The sequence below is a fragment of the Mixophyes fleayi genome, chromosome 12, assembly GCF_038048845.1.
Source record: "Mixophyes fleayi isolate aMixFle1 chromosome 12, aMixFle1.hap1, whole genome shotgun sequence".
In the NCBI taxonomy this organism is placed as follows: Eukaryota; Metazoa; Chordata; class Amphibia; order Anura; family Limnodynastidae; genus Mixophyes; species Mixophyes fleayi.
This window is the reverse complement of record NC_134413.1, coordinates 73576299-73593035: the sequence shown is the minus strand read 5'-3', so window position 1 is coordinate 73593035 and position 16737 is coordinate 73576299. Positions and strand designations below refer to the sequence as shown.

The following is a 16737-nucleotide window of genomic DNA, read 5'->3' as shown; positions in this document are numbered from 1 at the left end:
ACATTAGGTTGGTCTAGACCTGTGAACAGTCTAATGTTCTGATTGGCTGCAGGTTGGTCTGGACCTGTGAATGTTGTAATGCTCCGATTGGCTGTAGGTAGGTCTAGTCCTGTGCATGTTCTAATGCTCTCATTTGCTACAGGTTGGTGTGACGACTATGTAGTATATCTAATGACTCATTGCTATTTTCTATTGAATTCATGTATGACAATGTATTTTGTATGTAACCTTGTAATATAATCTCAACGTGTGCTTTGCTAGATGACTTGAACTTATGCAATTGCCAGCAATCTTTTGAAACTAGCCAGGCTCGGGATAGATAAGGGTCTTGGGGGAGTTTGAACCTAAAGTTGTAAACTGTCTAGCCCAGCAAGAAGGAGCAGAGGTGAGAACTCAAGGTCTTGTGAACATTCCGATCTCCAGCTCACCTTAAAGCCCTGAGATATTTGAGAGATCAATCTGTCTTTATTAACCGCTAAACTCCAAAGGTGGGGGTGAGAGTTATGAGGAAAATGGGTTTAAAATCTTCTGCTCTTAGACATCAAATTGTTCATTTCTCTGAGGGAGCCTGTGAAGGCTGATATGTGCCATTACTCAATGTGTTTTCCTCACACGACAAATCCTGAACTTGTAAGTAAGGACTCTGGTTTTATTTCCTATTTTATTTTCCGAAACTCTTTTGCGCAAAACCTATTGTATGTCTGTTTATTACCTTTTTGTAAATAAGTCTTGGAAATATTTTTCAGATTCAACATATTTTATGTAGCGTATTTCTCCGTGATTCTTTGTGAACTTACGACGCCCAGAGAGGCTCATGCTACAGGTGTATGTGATTTAAGTGTGAAACAGTAATAAGTGGTTCTGCTGGACATAAGGATACCATAATAAATCCTTTGTGGAGGCGGAAAAGGTGTATTCATTGTTAATTAACTAAAGCAGCACCAGTCACGGACAACTGTTCAGATTGCTGTATCTTGGACAGGTTGGGCGTTCATCACAGTTGGTTTAGCCCAGTTCTAATGCTTTGACAGCTAAAGATTCGTCTAGCCTTATGAGCATTCTAATTCTCTGATTGGCTACAAGTTGGCCTATCCCTGCGAAGGTTCTAATGTTCTGATTGGCTACAGGTTGGCCGATCCCTTTGAAGGTTCTAATTCTCTAAAAGGCTACAAGTTGGCCTATCCCTGTGAAGGTTCTAATTCTCTGATTGGCTACAGGTTGGTCTAGATCAGGGTTGTCCAACCCGCGGCCTGCGGGCCGCATGCGGCCCAGCACGCCTATAAATGTGGCCCAGGAGGAGTTTTGGTTGTGGCGAGGGGGCAGCACTGTTAATGGAAAAAAAAAATCCTGCAAAAAAATAGAACAGAAAATACTTACCCTGCGGTCACGTCAGCTGGTACTCCGGCTCCCTCCCTTGTCTCCTCCTCCGTGCGGCGCTCGCAGTGAATGTCGGGCGTGATGTCATCACGCCCCCAACATCCATTACGGAGCGCAGCACAGAGGAGTCACCCGCGCGAGAAGAACAATCAGCAGCACAGAATTGGAGAAAAGAAGAGAAGAGGACAGGAGAACAAGCCGATTAAAAGGTAAGTTAAGGGGGATTTTTTTTATTATTTCAAGGGACGCTGACCAGTGAATAAAAGTCACCTGGTCCTGGAGCATCATGGTCCTTATCTCCCTGCTACATACTTCTACTTGTAATACTAATGGGGCATTATATATTATTCTCTTTGGCCCATTATAAGTTGTTATCCCTTAACTAACATAGTGGTGTAATTATCAAAACAGGTCACAATTTGGGGTCACAGTGATGTATATGTCAGGTACCGCAGGCCTGGTCAGGGCACCCTGATATACAATGCCTGGCTTAAATGCACTTTATTGATATTGCATCGAAACAATACAAAAAGTGATTATAGTATAATAACTAGAGAGGATTTTTTGAACAGAGCGATTGAAAGGTAAGTATAGGGGGATTTGAAAAAAAAGTGAGATATATATATATATATATATATATATATATATCACTTTTTTCCTCATATATATATATATATATATATATATTAACTATGTTTTCTATGGTTTTTGGATGATCAGCTATCGTTATTGTTAGCATATCTTATGTGCGGCCCAAACCAACGCATCGTAATCCAATGTGGCCCAGGGAGGCTAAAAGGTTGGACACCCCTGGGCTAGATCATGAATCTTCTAAAGCTCTGATTAATCTAGCCCTATAATGTTCTTCGGAACTTAAATTGATTAGAAATTGAGGAACCCTGGACAGTAATATCATGATGTTTTATTTTGATTGAACGCCAATGGTTTTCACTTGTTTTACAAAAGGAGATAAACACCGGAGAAGCTGTAATATACAACGACATCAATACAAAGTGCTACAGACATTACTGTGAAAAAAATTGTTGTCGAAGGGCCCTTGCCCAAAGAGCTTACAGTTTAAATTAAATAATATTAATACTATGATCGTTCTACAAACAATAAGGACAAAGATGGAGGATGCAGGAGGATTGTGTTGGATCTTGGTCTCAAGTTAAGTCTGATGAAATCATATTAATATCATGACATATACAAGCACAACAAGTGGAAGGGTAGAGATGCCAGAAGGTCTCTGTCGAAAGTAACTCTTAAGTTCTGGAGAACTTTGGCACAAAAAAAATGTCTCCACTCTTGTTCTAAATGTATTCCTGTTTTCTACATTTAAAACCATCTTGGACCCATCAATGTGTCTTGAAATGCTTTAGTCTATTAAATCATAATAAAGTCACTCCATAATTTCCAACACAAATATAATTTATATACAAAGTATACTTTGAATGTGAACACCTTAGGAATGGCATGCCTGAGATACAGAGAACTAGGATGATACATTTTAAATATATGTAGAATTTTGTTAAGATTCCTGTAACATAAATATCTCTTTAGAAGTTAGAGCTGTCCAACAGTTCTCTAAACCAAATTCAATATTCTACCGATTGATGAGAAATATAACATATGTGATCTGTCGACCAGAAGACTTTTACTTAAACATTCTATTTGTCCTTTAGCTTTTATGATTTGAAAGTGATTTATTGAAGGAAAGTCTTATTAAACGTGTTGTCCACTTTTGAATGCCCAACTTCGAATACTAAACTTTCCCCTATGTATATGCAATGGGTGGGGGCGATGGGTGGGATGGGGTGGGGTAGGGTCCGGGGTGGGGTCTGGGGTGGGGTCCCTCCCATGGGAATCACCTCCGTTACCCAAATCTGAGAGCTGTCTCCCGCTGCAGCTCTCTGATTGGCAGACTAATTCCATCCATAGGCCTCAATAGAGCCCTACACTGCAATGCATTTGTTTAGCTGCATGGTAAGCAAACACAATTTACAGTTGCAGGTCTCAGAAGCAGGTAACGTACTAGACATACACATACGACCAGTCGTTCCATAATAATATGTCTAGGGGTGAATCAATAGATGTGTATTTCATAATGTAAATGCATTGCATAGTCCGTACATCCATCGTTCATCCTGCTATCCCCTATTTGTATGCACTTCATGCCGTCAGTGCACAAAATTTGCTTTTGGTGCACAAGAATGGACAAACTAGACCCAGAGCAAAGGGTATTCCACAGTAAATAAACCCATGTTCTAAATTCCTCCCTAACCATTAATATTAATTTACAGTCCCTATTTTGGCACCCCCATCACACTCTCCATTTAGACGCATTTGCTGTCTCCTGCTACAAAGAGAGCTAAAGATCAGCAGAGGTACCAGCTATATGTCCATGCTGAAAGGATTGGATTCCAGAAAAGGTATTTAGTACAAGGGTTACGTAAAGTAGAAAACCTCCCTTTAAAATTAGGATTAGGAGGTGTGGTCATACTGTATTCCCAGAAACAGTAATGTTAAATAAGCATTGGGGTGACTAATTATGTCTGACTTGTTTTTGGTGGTAAGCTGTACCCATCGCGGTGCCAACAATGTGACAGCTCAGTGGTGTTTGATATTGAACCAATGTCCTATGCATGAAATTCCCACCGAAATCTCTAGTTTATAGACCTATTTTGTACTTATTACAATTCTACTGCTCAGTGGACCCAACGCTTTTATTAAGCACGCGTGGCTCTGATATATATGATATAATAAGCTTTGGTAGACCTTGTTTGGAGAGCACGGCTAAAAAGCACTTTGTTAAGTAGACAATGCAACTTCAATTGGCGACCAGAGTTTCAGTTATGAAGTGTCAATAATATGTATTCATTATACTTTATACGTTATCCAGTGTTATATGTAGCTCTACATTATGCTGATAAACAGTGGAATTCAGAAACTTGCAATCTTTGGCTGAGAGCTAATAAAGTGGATTGGTTCATTGTCGCGACACGTACAAGGCAAGCAATATAAGCAAGTAAACGTCAGAAGACACTGGCAATATGTTATACTCTCAGTTCAGAATTCTTTGTTTCTCCTCATTGCTTTACAGGCGGTCAATTGTTAGCTTTAAATAACATGCTTTGCGAAACTCCATAGGTTTGCGAGATAACCTGCTTCTTGGCTAAGCGATGCCATATTTGCTTCTTGTCCATTGTTAGATAAGTGTATAGATTGTAGATGGTGGTTGACCAATAAGAGGGATCACCTTATTAAAGCAGGAAACTGGCTACTTCCTTAGTGGATGTATTTTAGATGGGCACATGGAATATCACAGTCATTAGCTTGAAAAAGTCCCACAGTCTATCAAGTTAGACCATTAATTTTCTGTTACTCCTCATTCTGTTGTCAATGAGATAGGTGGAGCTCTCAATATTTGTATTGACGACGGTTGACTTTGTATTTGTGTGATCTGGTTACAATTCTATGTTTGCCTATTGAGCTCTAGTTGGCCGCTCAGCGTTTCAGTTCTGTTGGCAAAGTTCCGCCTCTGTCCTTGCATTCGGCAATGTATTCTGGAACGGGTTGTTGAAGTTCCCGATCCTCATTTAGTTTTAAAGGCGTACCTACAACTGGACAAGTAAGACATGATAATCTGCTTCTCTCCTAGGAGCTTTCTTCATTATAAAGTCTCTCAAAGCCCATTGCGTGAAGATTCAGGAGAGTTTTGAGATCTGGGATTGTCCATCAGTAGGATGATATTCTTCATGGACATCAGTAGGAGGAAATAATTTATGGACTTTAAATATTAGCAAAGCTGCTTTGGGAATATAACGGATTGGTGGTTTTGCGGAGGGTGTTCAAGCTTTTCCTTCGTCCGCTTTGGTCCCAGTTTATATGATTTCCTGCATCCCTCTACTGCAAGATGTCCAGGTATACTGGTGGAGCCTTGACCAGGGCTTGAAGCTTTCCATGGATCTCTTTGATATTGAGCCTCTGCTGGGGCTCTCTTTGCCAGCAGCCCTGCATAATGGAATATACCTCAGTGGGGCAGGTCCTAGGTCTCTCCAGTTCTCGCCCTTGGGTGATGCATTCAATTGCCTAGAAAAGAAAATGTAAAATAAGTCGCCTTTAAATGGATACAGAAAAATGTGGTAGCCTAGGAGGACAAAACATAGATATTCTCTAATTATATTGTCAATTTCAGTTCTACTATGACTAACTTGAATTTTTAAATTATACTTTTCAGAGACTTTAGGAGAAGGTTTAAAAATGTATCAGGAACATAGCATGCAGAGAGAAGAGCCAATGATAAGTTGTATGTGCAAACTGTTTCATATATAGGTGCATAAGGACAGTTATGGTGATACAGTCTATTCTGCTCCTTCCACTATCTAACTCTCAGTTCTTTTTGCATACCTGTGTTCCTCTCCTCACATCATGTCACTGTCCCTGTCACATACAGCCCTGTTCTCACTAACACATCACTCCTTTCTGGATATACTCTGTGCTGCTGGGGGACCGTGCTCCTTCCACTATATAACTCCCAGTCTGTGGCTTCTTGCTGTCTCCATTTCCCTCATCACATCATGACACTGCCCCTGTCCCCTGTCCTCACTAACACATCACTCCTCTCTGGATATATTCTGTGCTGCTGGGGGACCCTGCTCCTTCCACTATATAACTCACAGTCTGTGGCTTCCTGCTGCCTCCATCCCCCTCCTCACATCATGTCACTGCCCCTATCACATGCAGCCCTGTCCTCACTAACACATCACTCATCTCCTGATATACTCTGTGCTGCTGGGGGACCCTGCTCCTTCCACTATATAACTCTCAGTCTGTGGCTTCCTACTGCCTCCATTCCCCTCCTCACATCATGTCACTGCCCCTGTCACATGCAGCCCTGTCCTCCCTAACCCAACTACACGTGGACAGGTCACTGCCTCCTACAAGATCATACTCTCATCTCCTGCAATATCCTGTGCTTTTGTGAACATTCCAAATGGTCTGATTGGCTATACTATGGACATTCAAATGCTCTGATTGGCTACATTTGTTTTGGTGACCACCCCATTAACACTGAGGACATTTTAAACAAGCAAGATTGAGACAATAAGGTGTTGAGTCCCTAGTCAACTGCACCTTCATAATATTATTCCAAAGATGTAACTACAGCAGCCCATGTAGCCGGGGGCAAGGTAAGTAATTCACTTTACAAGGTGTCTTTAAAACCTGAGACAGATAGCACCTCTCACTGTGATATCAACAGTCATTTGTACGGATTAGCACAAAAGTAGGAATTTTCACTACCGGGACCATAAGCCAGGAACCAAGTCTAAAACATGGCACCATTGTGTAAAGATCAGCCATGTATCTGGGTGAAAGAGATACTTGCAGTGGAGAGGTGCCTAGTATCGAGAGGAAACCTGACCTCTAAAGGTCTCTTCTATGATGGTTTTCTGAGGATAAAATTAATGTACATATAGTTCAGGCAACTGGGTAAAATTGGCAAAATTGTGATTTGTGCTCTACTGTGTTGGGTTCTGTGATCTTAGGGGCAGATTCAATTCCCTAAATCTCCATGCGAGGTACCTGTGGAACGGCCATGAGACACTTTGTGTGGATATTTTTTGGCAGAAGTACCGATGAATTTTACTCATGCCCCATAGAGGTGCGAGCAAAACTCAGCGTCACTTTTTACGGTAGCAATGGTAAAAAAGTGTTCTTAGGAACATCGCAGACCCCTTAGTGTGAGGTTGCCTGAAAGGAGATCTGTTATCGGCACAGTGAAGGCAGCTATTTCGATTGCTGAACCCGCCCTCTTCCGAAAAAGAATCACCAGATTACTATGAAATTCCATGATAATTTGATTGCATGTCATGTTTATGAGAATGAACACGGATTTATGTGTATTATAATAATTATTATTTTTAGTTATTTTTATTAATATTAATATCATATAAATGGGCGCCCGGTAAGTTTCTGAAAATCTATACCCTTTCTTTCGCTTTGTGTCTATAAAATGCTCCTCAACGGGTTATTACTCAGTGTAACTTAACAATGTCAAGTACCTGTAAATAAAATTACATGTCAAAAATAAATAATGTTGGGTTAGTAAATTTCCCCTATCTCCCTGCCAAGACGCCCCAGGCTTGAAGTAACCTAATTCTTCTTGATGTAGTAAAGAGCCACTTATCTGGGTGTCTCTCGAGGTCATTAGCTTCTCCGGTTCCTGAGAAGGTCGGTTACAGGACCCACAGGGAAGTGGAATTAAATTATCTACATTGCGCATTGGAAAAATTAAAATCAGATTCTTTCTTTCTTTTTTTTTTTTTTCGAATTTATTTATTGAGAAAGCTTTCTTGGCATAATTCAATAAAAGAAATAAAATTGAGTTCTTAAAACTCAAGTTGGCTGTAATATATTTTATTACGGCTTCTTTACCCCAGATTCTCTCCTCCTTAGATTCGTGCTTACTAAGCTCTTCTAATTTGGCGTTCTCTGTACGGACTAGAGTCTATACTCATGGATTAGTTATACTCTTGTACTCAAAGCAGAACCAGCACTTCAAAGTACATGGAGGTCTTAAAGTTACAATTATTTCTTTATTGATATACACTGGTCAAGTGTTTCAGTAACCCACAAACCAGTATACCGGTACCCCATTGCCCATTATCACCCACCGCACCAGAAGCATTGATCTGTCTGTTCGGTAATGTGGGAATTGCACGTATGTATAAAACCAAAGCGACTACGTCTCTGGAGCTTCACTCGCGTCTACCGATAACTCTTCACTCTTTGAATAGATACATGGTGCACAAATTTCCAATTGGAAACTCAATAATATTGCGATCTCTAATTTAAAATTGGCCAAAGGGACTCCTCTTAAAAGTTGCTAAAGTTTAACATGGAAGGTGCGTATTCGCAAGGCAGATGTCAGATGAGTTTAATTATTGCAAAGTTATGGCACCCTTAAATTTATAATGAAATGCTCAGCTAAAGCAAGACTATACCGATAGCACGATGGCTTAGTGGTTAGCACTTCTGTCTCACAGCGCTGGGGTCATGAGTTCAATTCCCGACCATGGCCTTATCTGTGTGGAGTTTGTATGTTCTCCCCGTGTTTGCGTGGGTTTCCTCCGGGGGCTCCGGTTTCCTCCCACACTCCAAAAACATACTGGTAGGTTAATTGGCTGCTATCAAAATTGACCCTAGTCTGTGTGTCTGTGTATGTTAGGGAATTTAGACTGTAAGCTCCAATGGGGCAGGGACTGATGTGAGTGAGTTCTCTGTACAGCGCTGAGGAATCAGTGGCGCTATATATATATATATATATATATAAATAAATGGTGATGATGATAGCCGACGCCACAGGTATAGTGATGTCAGTCTGCGGGGTCGTCTTGTAACCGCACTAATAGTCCTCAGTCATGATAGAAGCAGCCACATCTCATCCAATTTGGCTGAATACATGTGTGGTGAAGTTGGACATTAAACCCGCCGTTGGATGCGGGATCAACCCAGATGTGGCTAGCTTGACACTCACTTGGCCGTAGATTATCTGCAAGGCTTACACTGTTCACTTAGGTGTCAACGCAGTTGGGAGTTACCACCCTACAATATTGCAATAAACTCCTAAAAGACCACATAACCTCCTTTCTTATTATTCAGGATCCGAATCTAATAACACATCATGTTACCTCTGTATTGGAAAGCTGGTACCACGGCTGCTTCCCGTAGGTAAAAATCTCCCACAGCACCACGCCGAAACTCCATATATCACTTTCCGTGGTGAATTTACGGTACAAGATGCTCTCGGGGGGCATCCAGCGAATGGGCAGCATAGTCCGCCCCCCAACCTGAAAAAAGAGACCGTATAATGAAAACGTTTTCTTCCACCAGCATTCAGTCTGACAATATGCACATCGTTTATATTTGTTTTTTAATAAAAAACAGACAAACATTGTTCCAGACAGGTATTTGATTAGCGGACAGACAGGTGATATGTACTTACATTTGCTAACTATGTTATGGGTTAAAGCAGATTTTTGGCACATTGCAGGAGTAATTTATGACGGCGTAACACATCTATATACACGCCTATTTTATGGGTTCTAGCATTGAGCAATTTCACAGTTCATTTTTGAAGGTTGGACTCAACAGCGAAAGGGTTGAAAACACCACGAATAAGCACAGTCTACAAATAAATTTAGCCCTCCCCCTTAAATTAAACATTTTCTCCGGGTGTTTCGGTTGTTTCACCCAAATTGAGAACAGTTTGTGTCTAGGGGTATATTTACTAAACTGCGGGTTTGAAAAAGTGGAGATGTTGCCTATAGCAACAATGCAAGGGGTGCAAATGAGCTTTCTGTTTTGCACATAAGTTAAATACTGACTGTTTTTTCATGTAGCACAAAAATAACTTTAAATTTCAGTGTACAAATAACCTATCAAGTATTTGTGTGCTACATGAAAAAACAGTCAGTATTTAACTTATGTGCAAAACAGAAAGCTCATTTGCACCCCTTGCATTGTAACATGGTTTTGTCCAGGAGACTGAAATAAGAAGTTTCTTAAGTTAAGATCCTTTATGAATCAGGCCCGCAGTTTAGTAAATATACCCCTAGATGTTGGAAACCCCTAAAATGCTTGCAATATTCAGTACAACATGACACCAATCCTTAGCCGAAGCCCCGAGGACAAGACAATCTTGCTGATCCTGCAGTAGATGTCATATGCACCACAAATCTTTTCTATGTCTGTCAAAATATCTGCACTCTTCCCAAATACAATTTTTGTGTCATCACGATCCATTGGCGGACTTCCCAATGCTTTATGACATTAGGCAATGTGCTCATTAATTTAAAACATATGGAAAAATAAAGCCCTGCTTACTGAATCGCATTCTTCGCCACCGGCCAACAGATAGTTAACGAAAGTGATATTGTGACCCCCCCCCTCTCCCTAAGATAACAGACAGACCCTCATCACTTGCTCCTCTTTGTTCCCCGTTAAATCTATTTCCCTGGATTGAAACCTTTTCCATTCGCTAAGTGATTTTCTTCTATTCCCATCATAAGACTGCATTAAATATGAATACGGCTCTGACAAAGAGGCAGCTTAAGGAGAACTAAAAGGGAAAGAACTAGGCTGGGGCAATTCAGCATGTCACAGGTTCAAATCCCGCAAGAGCCCTTGAGCGGTATGAAGACGGATGGACTCTCCTGGCTGCGCAGCAGATTTGGCAGGTACTTAAGGTGCAATAAAAAAAAAATCTGACTGGACCAATGCCATAGCCAGCACATGGCGGCTAAAGGCCGGATAGTATCCGTTACTCGCAAACGCAATGTCTTTTTATTAGGATGCTCATCAAGCAGAAATCCTAATTGGACAGGGCTTTTCCAACGTCTCAGTTTGATCATGTGTTCTGAGAGATTCACTGACAGCGCAGTCAGGTTTTCTTCCACATACTGGGAGAGATATTGTACTGGATCTGGGCGGCATCCTCTAGCTGGTTACTGCTGGTGCCTGGGTCTAGGCTGTAGTGGGACTTGAACTCGCAGCCCGTGAGGTATGCTGCATTTTTTGTGCGTTCAGCTGCAATTTTCTATCCATTTATCTACAATGGACTTTATTCAAAGCACATTTTTAAAATATCAAATGCAAAAGGCGAATTTACGAACAGCACGGTGGCTCAGTGGTCAGCACTTCTGCCTCACAGCGCTGGGGTCATGAGTTTGATTCCCGACCATGACCTTATCTGTGTGGAGTTTGTATGTTCTCTCCGTGTTGGCGTGAGTTTTCTCCGGGTGCTCCGGTTTCTTCCCGCACTCCAGAAACATACTAAAAGGTTAATTGGCTGCTATCAAATAGACCTTAATGTGTGTGTGTGTGTGTGTGTGTGTGTTAGGGAATTTACACTGTAAGCTCCAATGGGGCAGGGACTGATGTGAGTTACAATATTCTCTGTACAGCGCTGCGGAATTGGAAAAATGGACACAAAAATGTCTCTGGTGTGCCTTTAAATTGAGTATTAAAAGTATAATTTTTTTTAGCTAAATTCACAAATGCTGCAAACTACGTCCCCGATTCATCAAGGCACGTATCTGCATATTTTGAGAGTATCGTATGAAAAAAATCACTCTATGCATGCGCGGAACTGGGAGATACAGCTGAGAATGCAAAGGACACTTACTACAGCTTGCGATTTCGCCGAGTGAATTGGGCGTGAAAGGGGTGTTTTGCTGTAGTCAATGTACAGTAGGGGCATGCCAAACTCAAGTACACACAGCCACGTCCAAACACGGGGCCAAATCCAGCTCTGTGCGTCTGTGTTTTTCTACCGCATCTCTTGCTCCAGCTACAGGGCTAGTCTAAGTCCTAATCAGTAGTGATGACAGTCATGCATGCTATAACATGAGTTTGCAATCACAAGCAACTGTAAATACGTATTTTATGCTCAGTAGACATTAACAACATTCTAATAAATGTATTTCTTGGGGGAAAATACTGTTTCAACATTAATGCTTTTATTATTATCAGGTAACAATAATGCAAGACTCTTTTTTTATTCTCCTGTGCGTCCTTTGGCAAATTTATAATCCACAAAGATATTGGACGTATCTTGCAGTGTCTTGTGTAATAGTGCACAGCAGATCTGCCTCAGATTTTAAAAGCACACATTTTGTAAGGTTGATTAACAGATCAAGGGGTATATTTACTAAACTGCGGGTTTGAAAAAGTGGAGATGTTGCCTATAGCAACCAATCAGATTCTAGCTGTCATTTTGCAGAATGTGCTAAATAAATGACAGCTAGAATCTGATTGGTTGCTATAGGCAACATCTCCAATTTTTCAAATTAGATGAGGTGTTACTGGCCATAAGTATGATATATCGTTCGTGTTGTAACCATCCCTTCCTTACTTTATCTTTTTAACAACCAGAATGGCAAAAAGATTTGTTGTCATTTTAGCTATTTTGGTTGCTTATCTATTTTAATAGCAGTCCTACTGCCCTGTTAATACAATTCAAAGCACCCATGTGGTCATATTGAACGACAACGCAAACAGTCATTCTACCCTTAACGCACCCCAGTAACAATGTCCAGGGTGTTTCAGCCATTCTGAAGGGGCTTAATGCCAGATTTACTGGTGTAATAGGATCCACGGCCAGGTCCAAAATGAGTAAATTATAGACTTCCCAATTATAGCTGAAATAGAGCTTAAATCAATTTACTCTTTAAGTGCTTTGACCAGACATATTAGGGTAAAGGTTGGGGTTAATAACTCTAAATGTAACATAAATAATCTAACATTAATTATCTGAAGTTGACATTCTAAGACTGGCCGGCTTAACCCTGCGCTCTCAAAGTTGTGGGGTTGTATCTGGAGTTAACTGAGTTCAAGGACACTTCTGGATTTACAGTGAGTTTAGAGTTCGGTAATAATGGAACACTTAATTGTAAAAGAGCTAAATATTCACCAAGGTGGTCTATTCATTTAACGGTCATTTAGTATTTCAGGATGAATTATTTAAATATATTAAAGACATATTCTTGCTTAGCTATGATGTAATTGGTTGCTATGGGCATTACCTCCACTTTTGATTTTTGAAATGTTTGATAAATCCAATCCAAAGTATGCAATGGACGGTGTTTTGCAATAGAGGGTTGGTAGCATCATCCTATTAGGTTAAGCCCTTTAATTAATAGACAGCATTACAGCATACCCTCAGCGTCCCACTTTTATGCAAAACGGTCCATATTTCTGGGGTGTGGCTTAGCAGTGAGGAGGTGTGGTCACATCAAAAAGGGGAGTGGTTTGTCCAGAATGGGCCTAGCTCGGTCATAGCAAGGCTTATTTTGTCCCAATCTTTTCATTGGAATGTGGGGAAAATAGGCCTACAGTTGTCCAATCATAAGTTTTTCCACAATTCTGATAGATAATGGCTGCAGAAATTAGGAATTCTGATAGACACCCGTTTCCACTGCCCAAAAGCACAAATATTCTGAACTATGATCATTAAATGACTTAGTGACATATTACACGCTTTTCGCATACTAATGCCTTAAAATGTGTACTCGGACTCTCTGTAAAAACAGCTCCTGCAAATAAACAAAATAATAATAAATGATAAACATTTGATAGACCTGAAAATTAAAGTACAGGGCAACACGGGGGCCTGTCACATTTGTATTAAACAGGGTAACAGTGATGTAAAAAGAGAAACGCGTGGGGTGTACAGAGCAGAAGTCTGACCAGTTCTCATGCGGAGCCCCACATGGAGCACATTCTTCTATGCTCACTGCCGAGCAGAAGGAGTCTGGGAAATGTTTATACTACTTAGTGCACTAGGACTATGTTAAAATAGTATTAACGCAACATAAATGACAGATAGTCTTTAAATGTACTATATTCATTATTCTTTTAGCTCTATTACTCCTCTACGCACACCCACATCCAAAGTCATCTGTAAATAGTTATAGCATTCCGAATACAGGGACACACCATAAAGTTGACCGGAAGACTATGAAACTCCCTAATTATAGTGATCCTATCATTCTTTCCAATCAATAAACAACCGGATCAATCTTCAGGGTGGCTACACACTTTCACTTCATTGTGATGAACGAATGGATCTCAGGAAACCAATACATTCTGATCAGACAGTGAACACCTGATTCAATCATCTTCAATCAGAATTTTGGTTCTTTCTAATCAGATGAGATCAGATTTTGGTCAGATAAATGTAATAATTTTGACAACCCCACACGTGCCAACGTTGGTCTTCTGAGACATTCTTACATAGCTATGTTCTTACCCGGTAATAATCCGTGCTGTAGATATCTCGTGACATCCCAAAGTCACCAATTTTGACGACTAGGTTGTTGCCCACAAGACAGTTCCTTGTAGCAAGATCCCGGTGGACAAAATGGAGGGATGCCAGGTAAACCATGCCGGAAGCGATCTGACTGGCAATCTGCAACATCTGGGTCAGATTAAGCTGTCCGTAAGGTTGTCCGTTGCCGTTATCCAGAATCTTGGCATCTGGTCCATGGGATCTGAAAAAGAGATGAAGATATTTAGATGTTGGAGCCCATCTAGAACATGAGAGATGTCAGCTAATATAGATAGATCCATTTATCAACTACCACCTCCGTAGCACCAATACTCTATTGAAAGACTTGGCGTTCCCGAGTTGTATGTGACGCGTTTTGCTTCATTGCATCCACATCCACATTGCAGGCAGGTTAGCACCCTTGCTGTAGGATTGCCTGCCCACTCTGGAGAGCGGGAGGTCTCCCCCTAATTCAAGAATCTCCCAGGCATTCAGAGAGAGAAGGCAACTATGCTGTACTTTCCTTGGGACAACCTTTATATATACATGACGCATTTCACAAGGAAAACTGCAGTGCTACCAGTATGGAAAAAACCCACATTCAAATATACAAAAGTGACTCGTGTAATAAAGACAGTCCCGAACACTCATAGTCATCATTAGTTTCAGACATTAATGTGGCTATACGGAGCAGGATTTTTACAAGAGCAACAAGAAAAGTGGAAATGAATGAAGCAAGTAGTCCTAAAGTTTTAGTAGGTTTACTGTGAAGCGACGTGTTTATTTATTTCATCATGCACATTTCTAACAGGGCCTACGAAAAAAATGTGCACATTTCTTCTGGAGGCAATTCCAAAACCAGAAAGTCGCTGTGCTCCCTTTTTAGTGGCCCAGTGTACAATACGGTTTACTCCCTGGTGGCCCAATTTATTATAAAGCCCATTTCTTAGCAGCCTCGTGTAAAATAAAGCCCCTTGAAATCACAAGACATCGGAAGCGTCCCTCGCGTTCGTAAAAGAATTGCATGCACTTACGTTCACCGGCGTATAGTCCGGTTCTGAACATGCGCAAAGCAATATTTGCGCAAAATACAGCATATATCGCTATTTATATTCCATAATATATCAGGCCTGTATTTGTACAATGCCTAATAAACTATTTGCACCGCTGAAGCAATCCTTGCCAGGGTCCATACATAAAAACTACAGATACCTAGGGTGCATTTGCCCACTTTACCAGTTCTCCCTGATTACACTGTAAGATTCTCCATAAAATATCCAAATCCTAATTAACTTGTATCATCATCAGCAGCAGCTATTTATATAGCACCACTAATTCCGCAGCGCTGTACAGAGAACTCACTCACATCAGTCCCTGCCCCATTGGAGCTTACGCTCTAAATTCTCTAACATACAGACAGACAGACAGACTAGGGTCAGTTTGAAAGCAGTCAATTAACCTACTAATATGTTTTTGGAGTGTGGGAGGAAACTGGAGCGCGCGGAGGAAACCCACGCAAACACGGGGAGAACATACAAACTCCACACACGTCATGGTTAGGAATCAAACTAATGATTGGGCAGCACAGTGGCCTAGTGGTTAGCACTAATTCCTCAGCGCTGTACAGAGCACTCACTCACATCAGTCCCTGCCCCATTGGGGTTACAGTCTAAATTCCTTAACACACATACACAGACACAGACTAGGGTCAATTTTGTTAACAGCCAATTAACCTACCAGTATATTTTTGGAGTGTGGGAGGAAACCGGAGCACCCGGAGGAAACCCACGCAAACACGGGGAGAACATACAAACGCCTCACAGATAAGGCCATGGTCGGGAATTGAACTCATGACCCCAGTGCTGTAAGGCAGAAGTGCTAACCACTTAGCCACCGTGCTGCTATCATGATTATAATGATGATCCCAGTGCTGTGAGGCAGATGTGCTAACCACTGAGCCACTGTGCTGCCCCAGTATCATCCACCCATTATGTTCAGTGGTACTGTATTCAGTGGAGTGTATTCTGTTATCCCTAATTACCAGGAACAGTCCCAGGGTTTAAATATTTGTCCCTATTTTTCAACATTTCCAAGCGTTGTACAGTACAATTCCTCATTTTCAGCACAGTAATAGCAATTTCTCATATTTATTCTTCTTCTCTGGGCTTTATAAGATAATATTTAATACAGTAGAATGTTTAAACTACAAAATAATGACAATATACTCAGTATTCATATCATGATGGGAGTTTAAGTAGACAGCTCCGTACATGATGTTTGTGGATGTGACGTAACTACAAGATGTCGGCCCCTGAAAAGATAAGTTCTTTAGTCTCAGTGTAACAATAACCATAAAAAATGGTGTCTCTCCGATCTCCCCATCAGGACCCGGACACTGTAGAATGGCACTGACAGCCCATCGTCTATGTCTAATACCTGCGGGGCCAATCAAAGTCTCTGTTTATTTCAGCTGATAGACAATCTCCTTCTATTTAAGCCTCTCAGACGGCTAATCTAATCAATATTGC

The 16737-nt window shown here is 41.0% G+C and overlaps 1 protein-coding gene across 2 annotated transcripts in view; it reads right to left on the bottom strand.

Moving 5' to 3' along the window:
• Positions 1–2279: 2279 nt before the first annotated feature.
• The window catches only part of NTRK1 (neurotrophic receptor tyrosine kinase 1), a 111801-nt gene continuing 97343 nt past the window's right edge, over positions 2280–16737 (bottom strand). For both annotated transcript variants that reach the window (XM_075193377.1, XM_075193376.1), the window contains exons 15-17: positions 14192–14432; positions 9072–9230; positions 2280–5469 (exon numbers count right to left, since the gene is read on the bottom strand). In XM_075193377.1, the coding sequence (XP_075049478.1) occupies positions 5284–5469; positions 9072–9230; positions 14192–14432 (586 nt within the window). In that variant the 3' untranslated portion in view covers positions 2280–5283. The remainder of the gene's footprint in view (positions 5470–9071; positions 9231–14191; positions 14433–16737) is intronic.